The sequence below is a fragment of the Panicum virgatum genome, chromosome 5N, assembly GCF_016808335.1.
Source record: "Panicum virgatum strain AP13 chromosome 5N, P.virgatum_v5, whole genome shotgun sequence".
Taxonomy (NCBI): Eukaryota; Viridiplantae; Streptophyta; class Magnoliopsida; order Poales; family Poaceae; genus Panicum; species Panicum virgatum.
The window spans coordinates 70,045,567-70,062,961 of record NC_053149.1 but is presented as its reverse complement, the minus strand read 5'-3'; the positions used below and the strand labels follow the sequence as shown (position 1 = coordinate 70,062,961).

Sequence of the window (17,395 nt, the reverse complement as noted above, 5' to 3'; positions counted from 1 at the left end):
CCGGCTAAATAATGAGATGGAGAGAAGAGAGGAGAGAGAGAGGAGAAGCGGGCTGTAAGATTACCGCCGGCTTGGACAGAAGAACCAAGAAAATCTGTGAGAGAGATAAGTGGGCCATATATTAATTGTGAAAAACTAACTATTATACAGGTGGGCTGAAAGAAGACTGCAAGGATTCTTACAGCCGACTTGTTAGCTATATTATTAACTTTGCTCTGAGACAGGCACCACTAGCCCAGCTCCAGCCTCCCATGACGTAAAGTATTCCTCATGTCATCAGGGATTTTTCTTCCGACAAAGGCCGTGTTTAGTTCCAACGCAAAAATTAATTTTTGCGATGGAATCTTGCTAATTTGAAGTACTAAATGAAGTCTATTTACAAAACTTTTTGCACAGATGGGTTGTAAATCGCGAGACGAATCTAATGATGCTAATTAATCCATGATTAATCCATAATTAGCATATGGTTAATGTAGCATTACTGTTGCAAATTATGGATTAAGTAGGCTTATTAGATTCGTCTCGCGATTTACAGCCCATCCATGTAAAAAGTTTTATAAATAAACTTCATTTATTACTTCATGCATGTGTCAAAATATTCGATGTGATGTTTTTTTTTATGTTTATGGGGTTTACGAGTAAAGAACTTCCGACAAAGTCTCGCGCCCCAACTGCTCCGGGCGTCGTCTCTCGTCTCGCAGTATGAGCGGAGAGTAGCCTGCTAATCAGGCAGCAGACGAGCACGTGACTGCCTACTTAATCCCTTGGCGCCTTCCTCCTACGGCTAGCCTGCACGACAAGCAGGCGAATCTTCTCATCGATCGCGCACAGCTCACAGATCGGCCGGCTCAATGGCACTCTTCTTGTTGCCTTCTTGATAGTAGGGCTCGAGCTCGACCTGCTCCTCCTCGATCTCAACTCTCAAGGCCACGGCCACAGTAAAACGCCAAATGGCAGGTGATCGAACTGGGCTGGGTAAGGGTAATACTGGCGGCGATTAGTGAAAAGGCCAAACAAACTTACCGAGCTATAATTGCCGGGTAATTCGTCGAGATGGAGCTTGGGGGCAAATGGACACTGCACGTGAAGAAGCTAGCCTGACGACGACAAGGCCGACCGATCCCATCTTCATCGCGGATGTCTTTTTCCTATCATTGGATGCCACTAGGAGCAGTTTGTCTATCTTCACATCACACATGTACATCTCGTATTCTCGTTCCTACTTTGGTGAGGACATCATGGTTAATGAGACTTGCCTAGCAGCTACATCTGTTCTTATATATTCTTCAGGTTCAAGTGCAAAAAGGGGGCCATTGCATCTGAACTTACTGCAGTAAGAAGAGTAGAGCTGTAAGAAGGCCCTAGGTGAAGTCACGGAGAACTCGCACTGGTGTGGTGATCCTCAAATTAAAATAAGCTCTAACAAGCTATTAACCGCTAAGGAAAAAAATACTGTAGTTCCACTTCATCCTAAGATTACGGCAAGAACCATTCACCTCATCTCAATCAAAACGCATTTGAAATTTTTTATCAGTTGGTTTCCAGAAACAGCATGCAGTCAAATTAATGTTCTTGGTAAGATATGCACACACAGTTGAGAGAGGCCACGTGATCTCTTCTCCAATCATGGGCGTCTCAAACCATGAGCTAGATCACATGCCTGCAGTTGATCATGTCTTCAAAGTTAATTTCTTGGCGAAGTGGCAATGCCAGAGGCTTTATGCTGATAATCATGAGGTGATGATGAACCTAAAGTGTGATGCCAATCTAAAAGGAGCACGAAAGGGAGAATATAGAATTTCGATGTGGAGTTCCAGCTGCACACTACTGTACCCTTTCCGGTGAATTATCATGTTCCCTTCCTGAGTTTTTTCTATTCCTAAAGTCAGGGATACAAAGGAAAGGAAACCATCATATGCTTTTCCAGGTTACTATGCTTTAATAGAAGCATGAGAAACGATTCTACCAATGATCTGATCTAATGAGCTGCAAATTATAGAAGCAGCAAAACAATCACATAATTAAACTATGATTGCTTCTAAGAATAGCCTCTGATGCATTGTGGCCTTTTGGGTCACTTGTGAGGACCATTATGTGAGGAAGGGCCTCTGCTGCAGCTGAAGAATGATCAGCAGTCAAGGTAGAGTATGAAACAAGCAATCAAGGAAATCCAATTTGAACTTCACATAAGGTGTCATAGTTGAGCACATACTAATAATCCCTCCATCCAAATTTATTACAAGAATCACCCAAATAATTTGAACTTAACAAAGGCCACAAAACAAAACAAAAAAGGCTATGACATCATGTAACCCTTCCTCCCAAAAATATGAATCAACAGAAAACTAAAATTTACAGGAGAGAACTAGACACTGATGAAATGAAACGGACTAGTGTAGCAGTTCTTCACAAGGACAGGAGTAGTGCAATGGAAGCTGCAGAGCCAACCCGACCAACCAAAGGCCAACTTTTTCCTGCACGCCTGAAGGCTGGCGAGAGAGGCATGCTGTGCCCCAGTCGCCTGCGCCTGCTTTCTCATCCACAAGGAGCAGAGGTGAGGACCATGGCTGAGGGCTCGCCCACTCCACTACACCGACCACATGGCCAGCAGCGCCACGGGGAGCGCCCACGCCACGGTCGCCAGCCGGACCGGCGGCGGCGCGGGGGACTGCGCGGCGACGGCGGGCGCGTAGCCGAAGGGCGCGAGGGCCGAGTTGGGCTCGAGCGCGTCCGGGTTGGGCGGGCTCGGGCTGGACGGGATGGTGGGCTCCGCGTCGGACGGCGGCGCGGCGGCGCCGTCCTCGGCGGGGGAGGGGAGCACGGGCATTATGTCCGGCGACAGCGACGCCGCCGGCGGGAGCGCGGAGTGGGGGCGGCCGTGCTGCCTCGGGAGCCGCGGGAGCGGCGCGTACGCGGGCGCCGCGGAGATGGACGACGCCCGGAGCGCGGGCGCGGCGGAGCAGGACGGCGCGAGGTGGAGCGCCAGCACGGCCGCGAGGACGGCGAGGAGGAGATGGCCGCGCGCGCGCGCCCTCGCCATCGGTCGCTGCCCACGCGTGTTGGTGTGGGGATGGCGGCGTGGCGAGGGCGAGGGCGAGGCGGAGAGGTCGGAGGATTGCTTTGGCGATGTGTGCCCTGCTGCGGCCTTGCAGTTACATGGCGAGTGAGATAGTGGAGAGGTGAGTGGTGGTCTGGTTGTGGTTGGGTTGGTTCTGGGGTTTGGTCGGGGTGGTGGGCACACCGCACATGTTACATGGCGGCTCGCGCCCGCCCGCCGCTGTAAGAGCCCCGTTTAGTTACCAAAAATTTTCACCCAAAAATTTTCACCTCCCCTTTGAATACATGTATGAAGCACTAAATATAATTAAATAACAAAATTAATTACACATTTTGGATGTACACGATGAGACGAATCTTTTGAGACTAATTAGTGCATGATTAGTCATAAGTGCTACAGTAACCCACATGTGCTAACGATGCAGTCAAATGCCTCAAAAGATTCGTCTCACGGTTTCCAAGTGAGTTCTGAAATTATTTTTTTAATTAGTGTTCGAAAAACCCTCCCGACATCTGGTCAAACATTGACGTGACACCCAAAATTTTTTGCGTTTGGGAACTAAACGCCCCCTAACACCCACAGTTGTTAATTACCTGTAATTAGGGTTAATCACAGGCTTAACATGATCATTAGCACTAATTCATTCATGTATAAAGACATTAAATAAATTTGTCTAGCATTTTAATACATGTAATGTTGAATTACTTTTAAAATATTTTTTAGCACGAGTTTATACAATTCCACAATTAAATAGTATTAAAAATGCATAAATATGAAAGATAGTAAATTTGTGTTTAAAAAATGTTTTGAATGCCAAATGATGCATTTATCATCCCGGAACAAATTTTCAAAGAGATCAATTAAAATTTCTAATTTAAATATCGAATCACATGAAATGCTGGTTTTTGTTAATTCAAAGTAACCATGTTTGAGCGACTTTTAAATTTATTTTGACTTAATACTAAATTTGTGACCAACATGAGAATTTTAGTCTATCTAATGAATTTTGGAGTAGGTTCACGGTGGAGTGATATTTTCTTGCTGGCATTGTATAGGGACAGGATATTTATCTCTATTACTCTCTCACTCTCGTAAGTCTCCACACACTAGCCAGTTCGCCTGTTCCCGAAACCTCTCGCACGCACGTTCACCCCTTTCTTCTTCCTCGAGCAGAGCCGAACCGAGCTTCTGCCGTCGGCCTTGCCCAAGCCGCTGCCTGGCCCCCTGCCGTCCTTCCCGAGCTCCTTGCCACTGCCTGCCCTCTTCCCCCTCCCCGCTCGCGCGCTGCACTATCGCCAAGCCCAACTCCAGAACCGGGCCACCATTAACGAGCTCGAGCTCGAGCTCGCCCTCTTTTCCAATACTCCCCACACAAGCCACCAAAGTTCAATTCCTCACACAAATAGGAGTCCCACGAGCTCATCCCTCGATCCCCACACTCGGCCGGCCGAGTCCCTCGCCGAAACAGCTCTCCCCAGTGACACAGAGCCACCATAGGCGCCGCCATGGACCTCAACGTCGAACCACACCTTCCGGCCACAGTTTTCCCCGAACGACGGCTCAAATCAAACCTAGGGGATGCACTGATGCTCGTGCTTTCCTTGTTCCATCGCGTTCCACGAGTTTCCGCACTCGTTCGTCGCGCCGTCGCTGCCACCATGCCACTGCTCGCCGAGCCGCGCTGCCGTGCGCGCCGGCTCCTCCCGGCTGCACTAGCCGCCGCGCCACCATGCCCCGCCGCTGGACGTCTTCGTCACTGGCGGGAGCTGCTCGCCACGCCGCCGGCCATGGCCGGGTAGGATCTTCTGACTTTTATTCATTTGACGAAAACTTGTAGACTACATAAAAACTAGTTTTGTTAGATTGGTTATGCCTATATCTATAAGGGAAAAATATTAATTCTTGTGACATGATCTTTTTGCCCATGCAAAAATTTAAATTGTGCTTAGACTTGTTTAATTAATTTCTATAGGTCTGTCAGTCCAAAAATTATTAGATTTATGCGGTAACCTAGTTTAGCTATAAGTGATTCACTGTAAAATTTTCATATCGAGAAAACATAGTTTAGTATGTAATTAAAAAATTTTCTATAGCGTATTGTACTAGGAATAAATAATATCTTTGCATATACAATTCTATAAAAATTTATGAAAAATATGTGAATAGTGTCCTTGCAGGTTAGGTTATATTTTGTATTAATTTATACTCTAAGTCGATACTCAGGTAATTTAAATGTTCCTAGCAATTAGGGATTAAGTTTGTATCGCCGTATCAGTGTAATCTTATATATCTAATTTTGAGATAATAATCCTCCGAATCTTTAATCATGTTAAGTTGGATTACAGTTAGAGTATGGAGGGGTTAAACCATATTTTATATGCGATTATAATATTAGTTAATGACTTCGTGTTAAGAGTAATGGAGTTAAATGTAATTCCGAATTCGTTCGGGCGTTGGTCAGAATTAAGGAATACTTTAAAACATAATGTATAGCAATACTTATTGTCACTATTACGGACAACCATGCGAGTTTATGTAATTCATTAGTCTATTTTATGCTCGGTCAATGATCGCCTATGTATTTTTAGAAATATGCAATTGCATTAATTGGTATCTCATATGCACTCATGTAGAATCGTAGCCGAGGACGTCGTCTATAAGTTGGTCGTGAAGTCCAGAACCGGCAATGCATGCCCAGGAAGGAGTTCGTGAAGACCCAGCCCAAGGCCACAAATAATACTAACCTTGCTCAGCAAAAGGCAAGTCCCGGTGCATGACCTACTATTTTAAATTATGACTCACTATATATATTTATTACTTGTGCATTACGTTTCAGGAGTTGTTTGAAATCTTAGTTGCATGATCCCTAGGTTCTCTTGAGTTGAAACTAGTGGGTATAGGACGATAGTAATGATATGCTTAATAGTTCTCGGTAGAAGTCGAGTGATTTCTTGTCACTTGTGAGATATAGGATGTTTAGAAGTCGAGTAATTTCTGGTTACTCGCGAGATATAGTATGTATATATATTCCAGAACATGAGTTATTGAATTCGAGATAGAATGAATGGAAATTGAGATCGGACGGGGAAAGATGATGATATTTAGGTATGGCAGCAGGACAGGGTTCCTGGGTGTCTTAGCCCCGTCTGTGTCGATTAAGGACCGGCCGTTGTTGGCAGTGCTGATCGGGGATTGAACTGTACTAACCGCATGCCGGGAGTAGGAGGTAGTCGAAACCGATAAGTCGAGTACTGCTTCGCTTCGAAAGTACAGAACTTCATCACCACCCCTTAGGTCGAGTCGAGTAGTCGCGGAGAAACGGGATGCATATGTTTACTTTTGGTGGTCTCACGTTGAGCTCAACTGACTATATATAGGTGGGGCGGTTATGTAGTTCGAGGCGGGGAGGGGAAAGGTCGGTACGTGGGGTCCGACGGGGCTTTTGCGTGCCGTGTTGGTTAGGTCCACCTTGCAAGGTTAAATCGGATCGATTCGCCGTGTCTCGCGGTTATAAGGGCTTTGATCTCTTTGCTGCATCGTAGCAAAATGTTACAATGTGAGTTATATATATATATATATATATATATATATATATATATATATATATATATAGTAACTCTATTAGGAACCCTGGGTATGGAATAAGGAATTCCATACCCGAGCCAACCCCCGATCCGACCCCCCGGATCCGACCCGCACGCATCTTCACATCCGTTTTCCCCCCTTGCGCCGTTCCCACCTCCCGCGGCCCCGCCCGGTTTTCTCGCCACCACATCCGAGCGGTTTTTCCCTGCCGGCTCCGTGATTCCCTGCGCCGCCGGCCCCCCTGTTTCCCTGCGTCCGCCCCGCCCAGCGCCGCTGCCCTGCTGGCCCGCGATTCCCTGCGCCGCCGGCCCCCTGTTTCCCTACGCCCGCCCCGCCCAGCGCCACTGGCCCGCGCGATTCCCTGCATCGCCGGCGTCCGTGCCGCCCGGCGAGTTGCAGCTCCTGCTCCCGCCGGCCCGCGCCATTCCCTCCCCGGCGGGTGTCCTCTTCTCCTCTTGCTGTCCATGTGAGGCTCTGCGCCGCCCACCCCAGCGCCCTCCCCGGTGAGGCGCTGCGGCCCCGGCCCCACCCTTCTGTCGACGCGTCATTTTTTCGTCCCGTGCCGACCCGGCGAGCTCCAGTGTCGGGTGCCCTTGCCCCCCTCCTGCCGTCCCGGTGGTAGCCTGTCGCTGCTGTGCCGCGTCCTCGACTCACCCTCCTCCGTTCCCATCCGCCTCACAGCTCCCCCTTCCAATACACAGGACAGCGTAGATTCAATTCAATTCAATCCATCCATTCCGATGGGGCTTGACATCTTGGAGATCAGAATGGGTTCCGATTTGAGCCTGGATCTGAGGTACTTCGCCTCCAAGGCCGTCCAGCAGGCCAGGGACATGCCGGCGTCGGACGTGGACGCCTGCATCCGCCGCCTCGAGGAGGAGCGGGGCAAGATCGAGATGTTCAGGCGGGAGCTCCCGCTCTGCGCGCGCCTCCTCGCCGAAGGTGAGGAAATTTACTCTCTTTTTTGTTCTTTTGTTCTTGTGCCTTTCCTTTTTGGGGGCGGTTTTTTTATGCGGCGATGCTGCGGCGTGTGCGCAGTGATCGATGTCATGAAGGCGGAGGCGGGGACGAAGACGAAGAACGATCGCAAGGCAACGGAGGAGGATGGCGCTGCCGGGGACAAGAGCAAGTGGATGAGCACGGTGCAGCTCTGGACCGGCGATTCCGGCCGGGAGGATGCGGAATCAGAGGTACAGTCTGGATCTCCCTAGGGCCCCCTCCACTTCTCAACATCAGGCATCGCCGTCTCATCGGCGGCCACCGTCAGCTGCGAGGAGGAAGATGGCCTGTCCGAGAGCAATGGCTGGAAATGATGGCAAATTCTTGCATATTCCTGTTCTCGATGGAGGTAAACATTTATGCTTCTCGACCTAAAGTTTCCTCCTTTGGTATTCATATTGAGCATCCGATTTTTTCCCACTGTGAACAGATGGCCGGGTCGCTGCTTGCTTGGATGTTCTGCATCTTACTCATGCAGCCATTTCAATGGTCTCTCTCTATGGCCCATGCTTTCCCTCCCTTTTTTGTGTCGACTTTCCTAGTAATCTTGGTTCATGGCATGTTTTTCTGTCTGAACTTTGAAGGAGGTCCTGGGACAGCAAATGATGTGGCGAACACAATGATGCAGAAATTCTGGAACTCCGCTCTTGCTCTAGAGCCTCCAGACGAGGATTTTGATAGTCACAGGTCTTGTTAATATTTCCTTTTTGTATTCCCTCTCAAATACAATGCCTACCTTAACTATTGCTTTGTGCAGTGATTTATCTTTAGTAACGCCATCAGAGGCTGGGGATGGCAGGAGCAGTATGTATCCTCCTGCTGTTGGTAATTCATTTGTCTTTAAACTTCGGGACCAGAATGGACGTTTGCATAGATTTACTTGTGGTAGGTGCTGACTCTGAAGTTATTTGAGATGTAAGTGTGGTTCATTTGCTTCAGCTAAAAACTTATTTGTTCAATTTCCAGGGTCTAAGAGTTTAGATGAGTTGATATCTTCTATAATGCAAAGATTAGGCATTGGTGGTGATAAGAGCACAGTTCAACTTTTGGTAAGCTTGACTCATTTGGCATCCCTATGCTTTCAACTTTGTGTAGGCATTTATAGAGAAGAACCAGGTGCTCTGTGTCTGATATACAAATTTTAGATTCACTACTGCATCTTCATGAAGAATTATGTACTTCAATTGTGTATTCTATTGTTCTCAAGCACTGCTGAATTTAATGTGTGAGCTTTTTTAGAATACTGTGTATACTATAATTGCAGCAGCTAAAATTTGATGCTGTTGTTCTATGCAGTATGAGGATGATGAAGGTGACAAGGTGCTCCTGACTACAGATTCTGATCTTGCTGGTGCTGTGCTCAATGCCAAATCATCTCGATTAAAGGTTTTTCTTTTCTCTGATGTGAATCCTTTTTGTCTGCTTAAAGTACTGCCATTTGAGTGTGTATCATATACAGTGGCACTTTAGATTTTGGTTTTCATGGTTAATATTAAGGTGTATCCATTACCCCCTACAAAACAATATTGATGTCATGTATGTGCAGCAATAAAATATTGTTTACCTATTTATTTTAGTATGATGAATTGCCCTGGACAAATCAAGCCCAACTCAGTTGGAGTCTGGAAAAATTGGCCAGGCGGCTTATTAATAGTCTAGTTGGCATTTATTTACCCCATTGCCTCACTGATAGAGTGAAAATTGTAATTTCAGGCTTTGAAGTTGCATATTGACGACTCTGATTCCAAAAACAAAGTAGCAGCACAACAATTGTCAGAGCTAGAACCATCCCACGGAATTCAGTTGATGGATGTTCATTATGGTCTGATGACTTGCCCTCCAGAAGGAAGATCTTTTATTAAAGAGGAATCATGTTGCCATAATGTAGAAGTAGAGCACCAATTATGTTTATCCCATTTGAAAACTTGCTATGTTGTGTTTATTGTAGTAGCAGATTACAGATCAGCTATGTGTTGTAGTTTCATATTGAACCTTTATAGTTGCAGTTGTAATTGATGTAGCAGGCTAAAAAGACCTGCTTAAAAAAAATTAATCCAAGCTCCGGAAAATATCACATTGTCTTGTATGAGTTTACTCCATGAGCTAATTGTGTTCTCGCTGTTGCATGTCACAATTCAATTGAGTTATAACTGAGAGAGCAAACTAGGAGCGTTGCGGCCTTGGATTCATCTGATTGTTTTTCTCTTTCCGCACGCGCACCTGAAAAAAAACAGCAAACCGGAGAGAGAGGCCTCGGTCATAACTGACGCACGTCTTGGCGTCTGAAAAAAAATCGGGATGGGAACGGTGGGGCTGCAGCGAGGGAGGAAAACCGGCTGAGCGCGGCTTGGGCGCTGGAGTGCGACGGTAGCTCTGGTTGTCTCGGGTATGGAATAAGTATTCCATACCCAGGGTAGAGATTAGCCCTGGCATATATATATATATATATAAAATATTGAACACCTTGAATTATTATTGATTGCACCACCATGTTTTGCTATAGTTGGTTCCTGCAAATATTAGATTAGAGTTAAATTATATAGAATATGGGGCTAAAATAATGAAAGTAAGGAATTACTTTAGTCGCTTTTCTGCAAAATAACCACCAGCCAAATGTCTTGCATATCTAGGTATGTGGGCTAAGTTATACCCACTGGTCGGGTAAGTCTTGCTGAGTACTAGTTGCTCAGGGTTTGTTGTTTACCCTATTTTAGATATAGAAGCTAACCAGGATTCGCATCAGTGGGCTCGATGTGACGTCCTCACGTTTTCGTAGTTGTCGTTTTGTTTTATTTGTTCTCAATCAAATTTTCTTCTCTCAGGTTATATTCTCTTCCGATGTTGTCCTTTATTTTATATAAATTCTAAATTTAAATATATTTTGTAAATATTTATGTTGTTATCTATTTTGTGAAAATGTAACATGCTGGTACCGTCTGTGCTCGTCATCGTGCGAGACTATTGGCATGTTTCGATCGGCCTATGGGTTGAAAACAGGCTGTCAAGTTACGTTTAATTAAACTAATGCGTCTGATGTGTTCAAATGATGACCATTACACTTAATTAAACAGTTTAATTTGACGGTTCTGTCGCACCCACTGTCGCTGACGCTGCACCCGGTCGTGCTCGGGAACGTTAGAAATACTACTACTGTACTTGGATCAAATCAAAGACGCCATCCATCCATGTAATCTGATTTCGGCCCGGTATACTGGATTAAAGGGTCTATCACTCTCTTACATCCCGAATTCATTAGCATAGCGATCATCATCAATTCATCATTCATATTTGAGTTAAAATTTAAAGTGCGTCTCTTTTAAGCAGTCAGCACCCAGCAGAATTCAAGTCCAAGCGGCGGAGCAGGCTGGACCCTCGCCGCTGGAACGCCTCGACGCGGCAGAGCAGAGCTGCGGGCGGAGGAGATGCGCACGACGAGGCGGGGCGGTGCCGTCCCGGGTAGCGCTGGCCGCGGGCACGACGGCGGCCGGGAAGATGCATTGCGGCCGCCGCCGCGCGGAGTGCAATGCGTCGAGTTGAGGCGCGAGGCAACCGAAGACCTCCGAGGTGACACCAGAGAGGTTCCTGTGAGGCTGTGACGGCTCCGACGCCGGCGATGCCGAGCGCGGCGAGCGGCGAGCATGAGAACGCGCGCGACGAGGTGAGTCCAAGGTGGACGGTATTTCATTTACCATCCACGTCTGAAGTATTTTGAACCGTTAGATCGGAGGATTACGGCCACGATCTCGACCTGTTGGGGGAGACGCGGCAGCGTTGCTGGGCCAATCGGGGGCCCAGTTGCTTGAGCCCACCATTTGTTATTGAGGGCCCGTTGGGAAATTTGATCTGCGTGCCTTGCGCGGTCACCGTCGTCGATGCGCCTGCTCTGTAGATCGACGTCGACCGCCGGACGCCGCCGTCTGCGGCCAACGGGCGGCCGGCGTAGCGAGCCTGGATCGGAGGACGCATCAATTCGAGAGCCCCCGTGAGCGTCCAGTTTCCCTTCTCCTTGGTTCTTCAATCGTGATCGACAGACCGAGCGAGTTCTTTGCATTGGCCGCCGGTGCACTGACTGATATTGGAGGGCCACGAGGAGTTACAGAGTCCCCACCTTGCCAAATCAATGGATGCTCACAGTATCCCTACCTTTGTGTTCACTGCAATGATCAGATCATGTGTTGTTCGCCTTCCCAGAAATATAAATTAAATTGTTATGGAAGTTGAACCATGACAAGTGATGTTCACTGTAAAACAATGGATGCTTGCTGACTGATACCCTGCGATCTTTGTGACTTGCAGCTGCGGTGCTTTTCATCCGCAGTGATACCGGGATCAGGGTACCCGCTGGGACGAGGCTCCGCTGCAGTTGGCAGCCGTGCAGTTGAGTCACTGCGTGTGGGGCCTGCACGCGTGGGGCCCACGTGGCAGTGACCCAACTGCAGGGGAGGTAACTGCAGCGGATCCGGTTCTGGGATCAGGATGAGTAACCTTGTATCTGAAGCAAACATTACGAAATACTAACAACAAGCATCTGGTTATATGTTGCGAAAAATACTTTAACATTCGAAAGTCGATGCGAGCAAAAACTGAGTTGCAGATTCTGGACGAACCAGTCCAACCGGTTGAAGCAACCGGTCTGACCGTCCAGACTGATCTAACCGATTCAGACACCGGTCTGACCAGTGAATCTACTGAGAACACCAATTCGGCTGCAAAAGATGATTTAATTGTCAAGACCAAAGATCAGGATTGGAGAGTTCCTCTTATCTCCTATTTGAAATATCCTGATCGTGGTGTACAGAAGAATATTCGGCGTATGACTTTTAAATATCTTTTGATTGGCACTATTGTCGAACCGCCAAAGATTTACTTCTCAAATGTTTAGACTCGGATTAGGCCAAAGTCGCCATGGGCGAGGTTTATGAAGGCATTTGTAGTATTCATCAATCGGCTCCCACGATGAAGTAGATGCGTAGAAAAGCCGGTTTTTATTGACCTACCATGTTGATGCATCCCGTCATTAAACCATGGCCATTCCAAGATTGAGGTCGAATTTCATTGGACAAATTAATCCTCCATCTTCAAATGGGCATCACTTCATGTTAGTTGCTACATATTATTTCACTAAATGGACCAAAATAGTTCCTTTGAAGAATATGACACATAGAGAGGTGATTGAGTTTATCACGGAGCATATTATTTATAGATTCTGTATTCCACAAATTTTAACAACGAATTAAGATTCTTCATTCATATGAAAAGGAGGTGCATGTCTTTACCAAATCTTATAAGATTAAATTGCTCAATTCATCTCTATACTAAGTTCAGGCCAATGGACAGACCGAGTCAAGTAACAAGATTTTGATCAAACTTATCAAAAAGAAGATAGAAGAAAATTCTAAGAGGTGGCATAAAGTATTATCCGAAGCATTATGGGCTCATTGCATATCTCGATATGGTACTACCAAAGTCACTATTTTTGAACTTGTGTATGGTCAAGAAGTCGTTTTACCTGTTGAGGTAAATCTGGACGCTTATAGATTGGCTAAACAAAATAACCTCTCTAGTTGATTATCATGTTTTGATAATGGACAATATTGATGAGGTGACCGACAAGCGTTTGAAGGCTTTAAAGGAGATTGAGAAAGATAAGGTTCGGGTGGCCAAAACCTACAACAAAAAGGTAAAAAAAAGTAAATCTTTTCAGGTTGGAGATCTGGTTTGGAAGATAATTTTGTCACAAAAAGATAAAAAAGCAATAAGTTTGGCAAATGATCGCCAAGTTGGGAGGGTCCGTACAAGATAATCAAAGTGATCTCCGGAAACTCATACATTATGAAGACGCTGCAAGGAGAAATTCTACACAGAGCTGGAGATACTTGAAGAAATACTATCTCAGCGTATGGCAAAGTGTATGATGATGAAGACGACCGATACATAATAATGCCTTTAGCATTATTTTTAGACCAATATAATTTGTGTAACACGTGTATATCAAGCTAGATTCTGGTACTTGTTTTTTGACTTGTAAAGCTCACCAAAAAGAAGAGGGGCATATGTTGACAGCCAAATTTAACAATATCGGTGGCCCATTTGTAATCCGAGTATGTCTAGATTTAATGTAGGAATAACCATCATGTAAACTGACTTGGAAGGGGTACATCTGCCCATAATGTTAGGTCAGGTATGGAATTGCTTGTTCCATACACAGGGTACTCAATAGAGCTACTATATATATATATATATATATATATATATATATATATATATATATATATATATATATATATATATATATATATATGAATGAAGGCTAAGACCGTTGAGAGTAATCCCAACCTATTCAACACAATTTACATTATTTTTGTCCTTTCAAACCCTAGTTCTTTTCCAAACCCTAATTTTTGTTTTTCTTGCGTCTCGACAACATCTGAAAGCATCCCGAGCGGTCTGACTGATTTCAGAGCAACCCTAGCCTTGCGAGATCTGACGGGTTCATTCCAAGCTCGTTATTCTAGGTCTACGCGGCGTTCTGCTTAGATCGGTTAGACTGGTCAGCACAACCGGTCAGACCGGTTCGGCCCAAAATTTCGTCGTTGTTGATCGTTTTGACGATCTTCGTTCTAGCACACTCAGATATGTTGGCCGGATTTCATGTCAACAGCACTACTGTCAGGCTGATTTGGTGCCGAAGAGAGTGTTTGTTTTCGCCGCAACAAGTAAGCAACGCCGGCGCCGGCCGGCTTAATTAGTCCAAAACGTTGCGGGGAAGCCAAGGACAAGTGTACGACGTGGCGGCGAAGCCGAGGTATCCCCCCCCCCCCCCCCCCCCCCCCCAGCCCGCGACGAGCTCCGGCCACCACCTGCCCCTGGCTAGCTTAACCTCGGCTCTCGACAACCACGTCGAGCTCCGCTGCCCAGTCCACACGCTCTGTCTACCTCGGCATCGTTGGGCGACCACGACGTGGAGCTCCGCCGCCGCAATTAACCAAGGCTCCAGGGCGCCCTAGCTGGCAAGTGCGGTAGCCCTCGTTGAGCTCCCCGATCGACATACTACGATCTCGCGACCAACAGCAAGGCACGGTGTGCGATCCCTCTCTCCGCCGGGTCCCTGGCTCTAGCGTTTCTTTTCCTAACTTGGCTTAAGGTATGTGTGAATCTAGATGCTACCGGGGTTGGTCCAGATGGGATAAGCTGATGTGCAGCTAATTAGCAAGCTGATTCAACCTAGCTAATGATTAGGTGGATGAATTATAGCTAAGGGAACTTTAGATCCTCACAATAATGCAATTATATAGGCCGGCTAGCTCTGAATTTGCAGGATCTGAGGCCCTTGGATCCAAGAGTTGACCAACTTCTTCTCTTGTGTACCCACTACCCAGTACCCCCGAGCTAGTCCCACCTAACCTAACATGCGAGTACTTATGCTGCAAACTGAATAGAAGCGAGCTAGACATCGGTGGTATTACTTCACTAGTCTAGCTACAACATTCATGACTAGCTATCATCTCCGAGAGTTTTTTTTAGGGGTCAACGGAGGGGGAGAGGATCCCCACCTGATTTTTCATTTCTCACAGAGGCCCTGAATGACCAGATAGAGTAGAGTTATTACAAATGGATTTTACATTGCCAAAGAAAAGAGGGAACACCAATGATCACCTAAGCGTCGCTCAGTACATGGCAGGCGGCAGCTCCATGATTTGGCTTCCCGTCTGCACGCGTGCAGGATCTGATGTAACGACATGGTCTCCTGGTGGAAGACGATTCCATTCCGGCGTTTCCATAATTGCCAGCAACAAAGGAGGATGAAAGTGTCGTAGTGGCCACCTTCCACATGTGAGGGGCGAGGAAGCTGTTGGATGTGTCTGGCTTCAAGGTCAGTAGGAACAGCGAAGCCAAGCGCCCTCCAGAAGCTCGCAGCAAAGTCACAATGGAAGAGCAGGTGCACTGCCGTCTCAGGGCCGTCGCCACACAGCTCACATGTGCTATCTGGCAGAATCATCCGACGAGCCAAAGTTGCCTTGCATTGAATCCATTCATGAACCAGAAGCCAGGCGAAGAATTGTACCCGGGGTGGTGCGCAGCTGCGCCAGAAAATGCTTGTGGGCGAGCTAGCAGTGGCGCCCATACATTTGAGTAGAGCATATAAGTCCTTTGTGTGCAATTTTCCTTCATTGTCAGCAAAAGGAGAGTGTCTTTTGTCCCTGTCACCACTGAGTGCCATCTGGGAAATCATGCCTTCCAGCATGGTGAGTTCAGCCGCAGCTTCAGCAGATAAGCGCGGCACAAGGTGGTTGCGGAAGCCGCCATTGAGAATCACTGCCACAGACTGATCATCTCGCTTGCAATGGTTGTGCAATACATGAAAGCGTTCAGAGAAACACTCATCTTCAAACCAGATATCATGCCAGAACGAGGTGGACTGGCCATCCCCCACAGTCACGGTTGTAACGGGCTAACGGCCTGGTACAGAGGTAAGAGGCTGCGCATGGAATCCCAGTGAGCACCTTGCAGATCACCAGTCAGTGAAGCCAGGCATGTGTGCTGACGGACCCAAGTGGCACAGGAAGACTGTTGTCCAGCGTGTAGCTTGTGCAAGAGTTTCATAAGCAAGCAAATGTTTTGGATAGCTAAATCTTTGATTCTGAGCCCCCCTGATCTCGACATTGCCGTACCTGGTCCCAGGCAATCAGGCAGTTTGAGCCATGGGCTTCCCCCTCCCCAGTCCAGAGGAAGCTGCAGCGTCGCTTATCAATCTTGGCAATCACCCCAGGAGGCAAAGACACAGCCATCATGATGTAGGACAGCTGACCATCGAGAACAGGATTGATCAGTGCAGTCCTCCCCATTGGGTTGAGAAAGGAAGCTTGCCAGCCTGCTAGGTACCGATCAGTTTTGCATATGTATGGGTCAAAAGCAGATATTTTCAGCTTGTCACACGACAGCGGCAAACCGAGATGAGTCTGTGGGAAACATTCTTGCCGGCAGCCCAAAACGGCGATACACTGAGGGATAGTTTGTTCCTCCATGTGCAGGGGGACGGCGGTGCTTTTGTGATAGTTGATGAGGAGGCCGGTTGCCGCTGAAAACTGATCAAGTATATGTTTCAGGTGTTGCACATCAGCAAGCTCCTCTCTTAGAAGAATGAGTGTATCATCCGTATACTGCAGTACAGAGCATGCCGCCGCATGATCCAGTGGGTTGCGCACGGAGTTTTCATGTTTAATGAGAGCCTGCAGGACATCAGCCACAAGCAGAAACAGGTAGGGAGACATTGGATCTCCTTGGCGCAGACCTCTCTTGCAAGTGAGCCATGGCCCAGGACAACCGTTGACCAAAACCGCAGTGTGTGAAGTCTCAAGTAGCATACGGACCCAGGAATACCAAAGAGATGAGAACCCCCTGGCGGCCATAATCTGCATGAGGCAGTCCCAGTTGACAGTATCAAAGGCCTTGGCGAAATCCAGCTTGAGGACGAGTGTGGGGATTTTCCGTTTGTGGCGCAATTGAAGCATTTCAGCAGCATAGACGAAGTTCTCGGTGATTGTCCGGCCTTTCAGAAACTCAGTCTGGTTCAAATCGATTAGCTCAGCAATTTCCCGCTGCAAGCGTGTGGTGAGAAGCTTCGCGGCGATCTTGACACTGCAATTCTGAAGGCAGATTGGCCGGAAGGCGTTGACCGTGACCGCCCGGGCTTCTTTGGCAGCAGCACCATATATGACCGGTTAATCCTGGCAAGCTGAACCGACCTATCAT

General features: G+C 47.2%; 3 protein-coding genes across 3 annotated transcripts; 2 read left to right on the top strand and 1 right to left on the bottom strand.

Annotated features, from left to right (window-relative positions):
• Positions 1–2,162: 2,162 nt before the first annotated feature.
• LOC120676608 (classical arabinogalactan protein 26-like) lies at positions 2,163–3,215 on the bottom strand. Its single transcript, XM_039957922.1, has one exon. It carries the CDS (start codon positions 3,038–3,040, stop codon positions 2,588–2,590), a length of 453 nt encoding a protein of 150 aa, XP_039813856.1. The 5' UTR covers positions 3,041–3,215; the 3' UTR covers positions 2,163–2,587.
• Positions 3,216–7,383: 4,168 nt separating this feature from the next.
• LOC120675128 (transcription factor HHO5-like) lies at positions 7,384–8,130 on the top strand. Its single transcript, XM_039956213.1, has 2 exons — positions 7,384–7,585; positions 7,682–8,130. The coding sequence occupies exons 1-2, from the start codon at positions 7,384–7,386 to the stop codon at positions 7,852–7,854; spliced, it is 375 nt and encodes a 124-aa protein (XP_039812147.1). The 3' UTR covers positions 7,855–8,130.
• A 95-nt stretch (positions 8,131–8,225) lies between these two features.
• Positions 8,226–9,728, top strand: LOC120675747 (CBS domain-containing protein CBSCBSPB3-like). The gene is made up of 5 exons (XM_039956954.1): positions 8,226–8,329; positions 8,400–8,527; positions 8,609–8,691; positions 8,939–9,028; positions 9,356–9,728. The coding sequence occupies exons 1-5, from the start codon at positions 8,262–8,264 to the stop codon at positions 9,656–9,658; spliced, it is 672 nt and encodes a 223-aa protein (XP_039812888.1). The 5' UTR covers positions 8,226–8,261; the 3' UTR covers positions 9,659–9,728.
• Positions 9,729–17,395: the final 7,667 nt, after the last annotated feature.

Excerpts from the sequence above, each read along its gene's own strand:
- LOC120675128 (XM_039956213.1), top strand. The coding sequence starts at position 7,384 with ATGGGGCTTGACATCTTGGAGATCAGAATGGGTTCCGATTTGAGCCTG. Across the intron at positions 7,586-7,681 it reads CGCGCGCCTCCTCGCCGAAG|TGATCGATGTCATGAAGGCG; the intron begins GTGAGGAAATTT and ends GCGTGTGCGCAG.
- LOC120675747 (XM_039956954.1), top strand. The coding sequence starts at position 8,262 with ATGATGCAGAAATTCTGGAACTCCGCTCTTGCTCTAGAGCCTCCAGAC. Across the intron at positions 8,330-8,399 it reads GAGGATTTTGATAGTCACAG|TGATTTATCTTTAGTAACGC; the intron begins GTCTTGTTAATA and ends TGCTTTGTGCAG. Across the intron at positions 9,029-9,355 it reads CCAAATCATCTCGATTAAAG|GCTTTGAAGTTGCATATTGA; the intron begins GTTTTTCTTTTC and ends TTGTAATTTCAG.
- LOC120676608 (XM_039957922.1), bottom strand. The coding sequence starts at position 3,040 with ATGGCGAGGGCGCGCGCGCGCGGCCATCTCCTCCTCGCCGTCCTCGCG.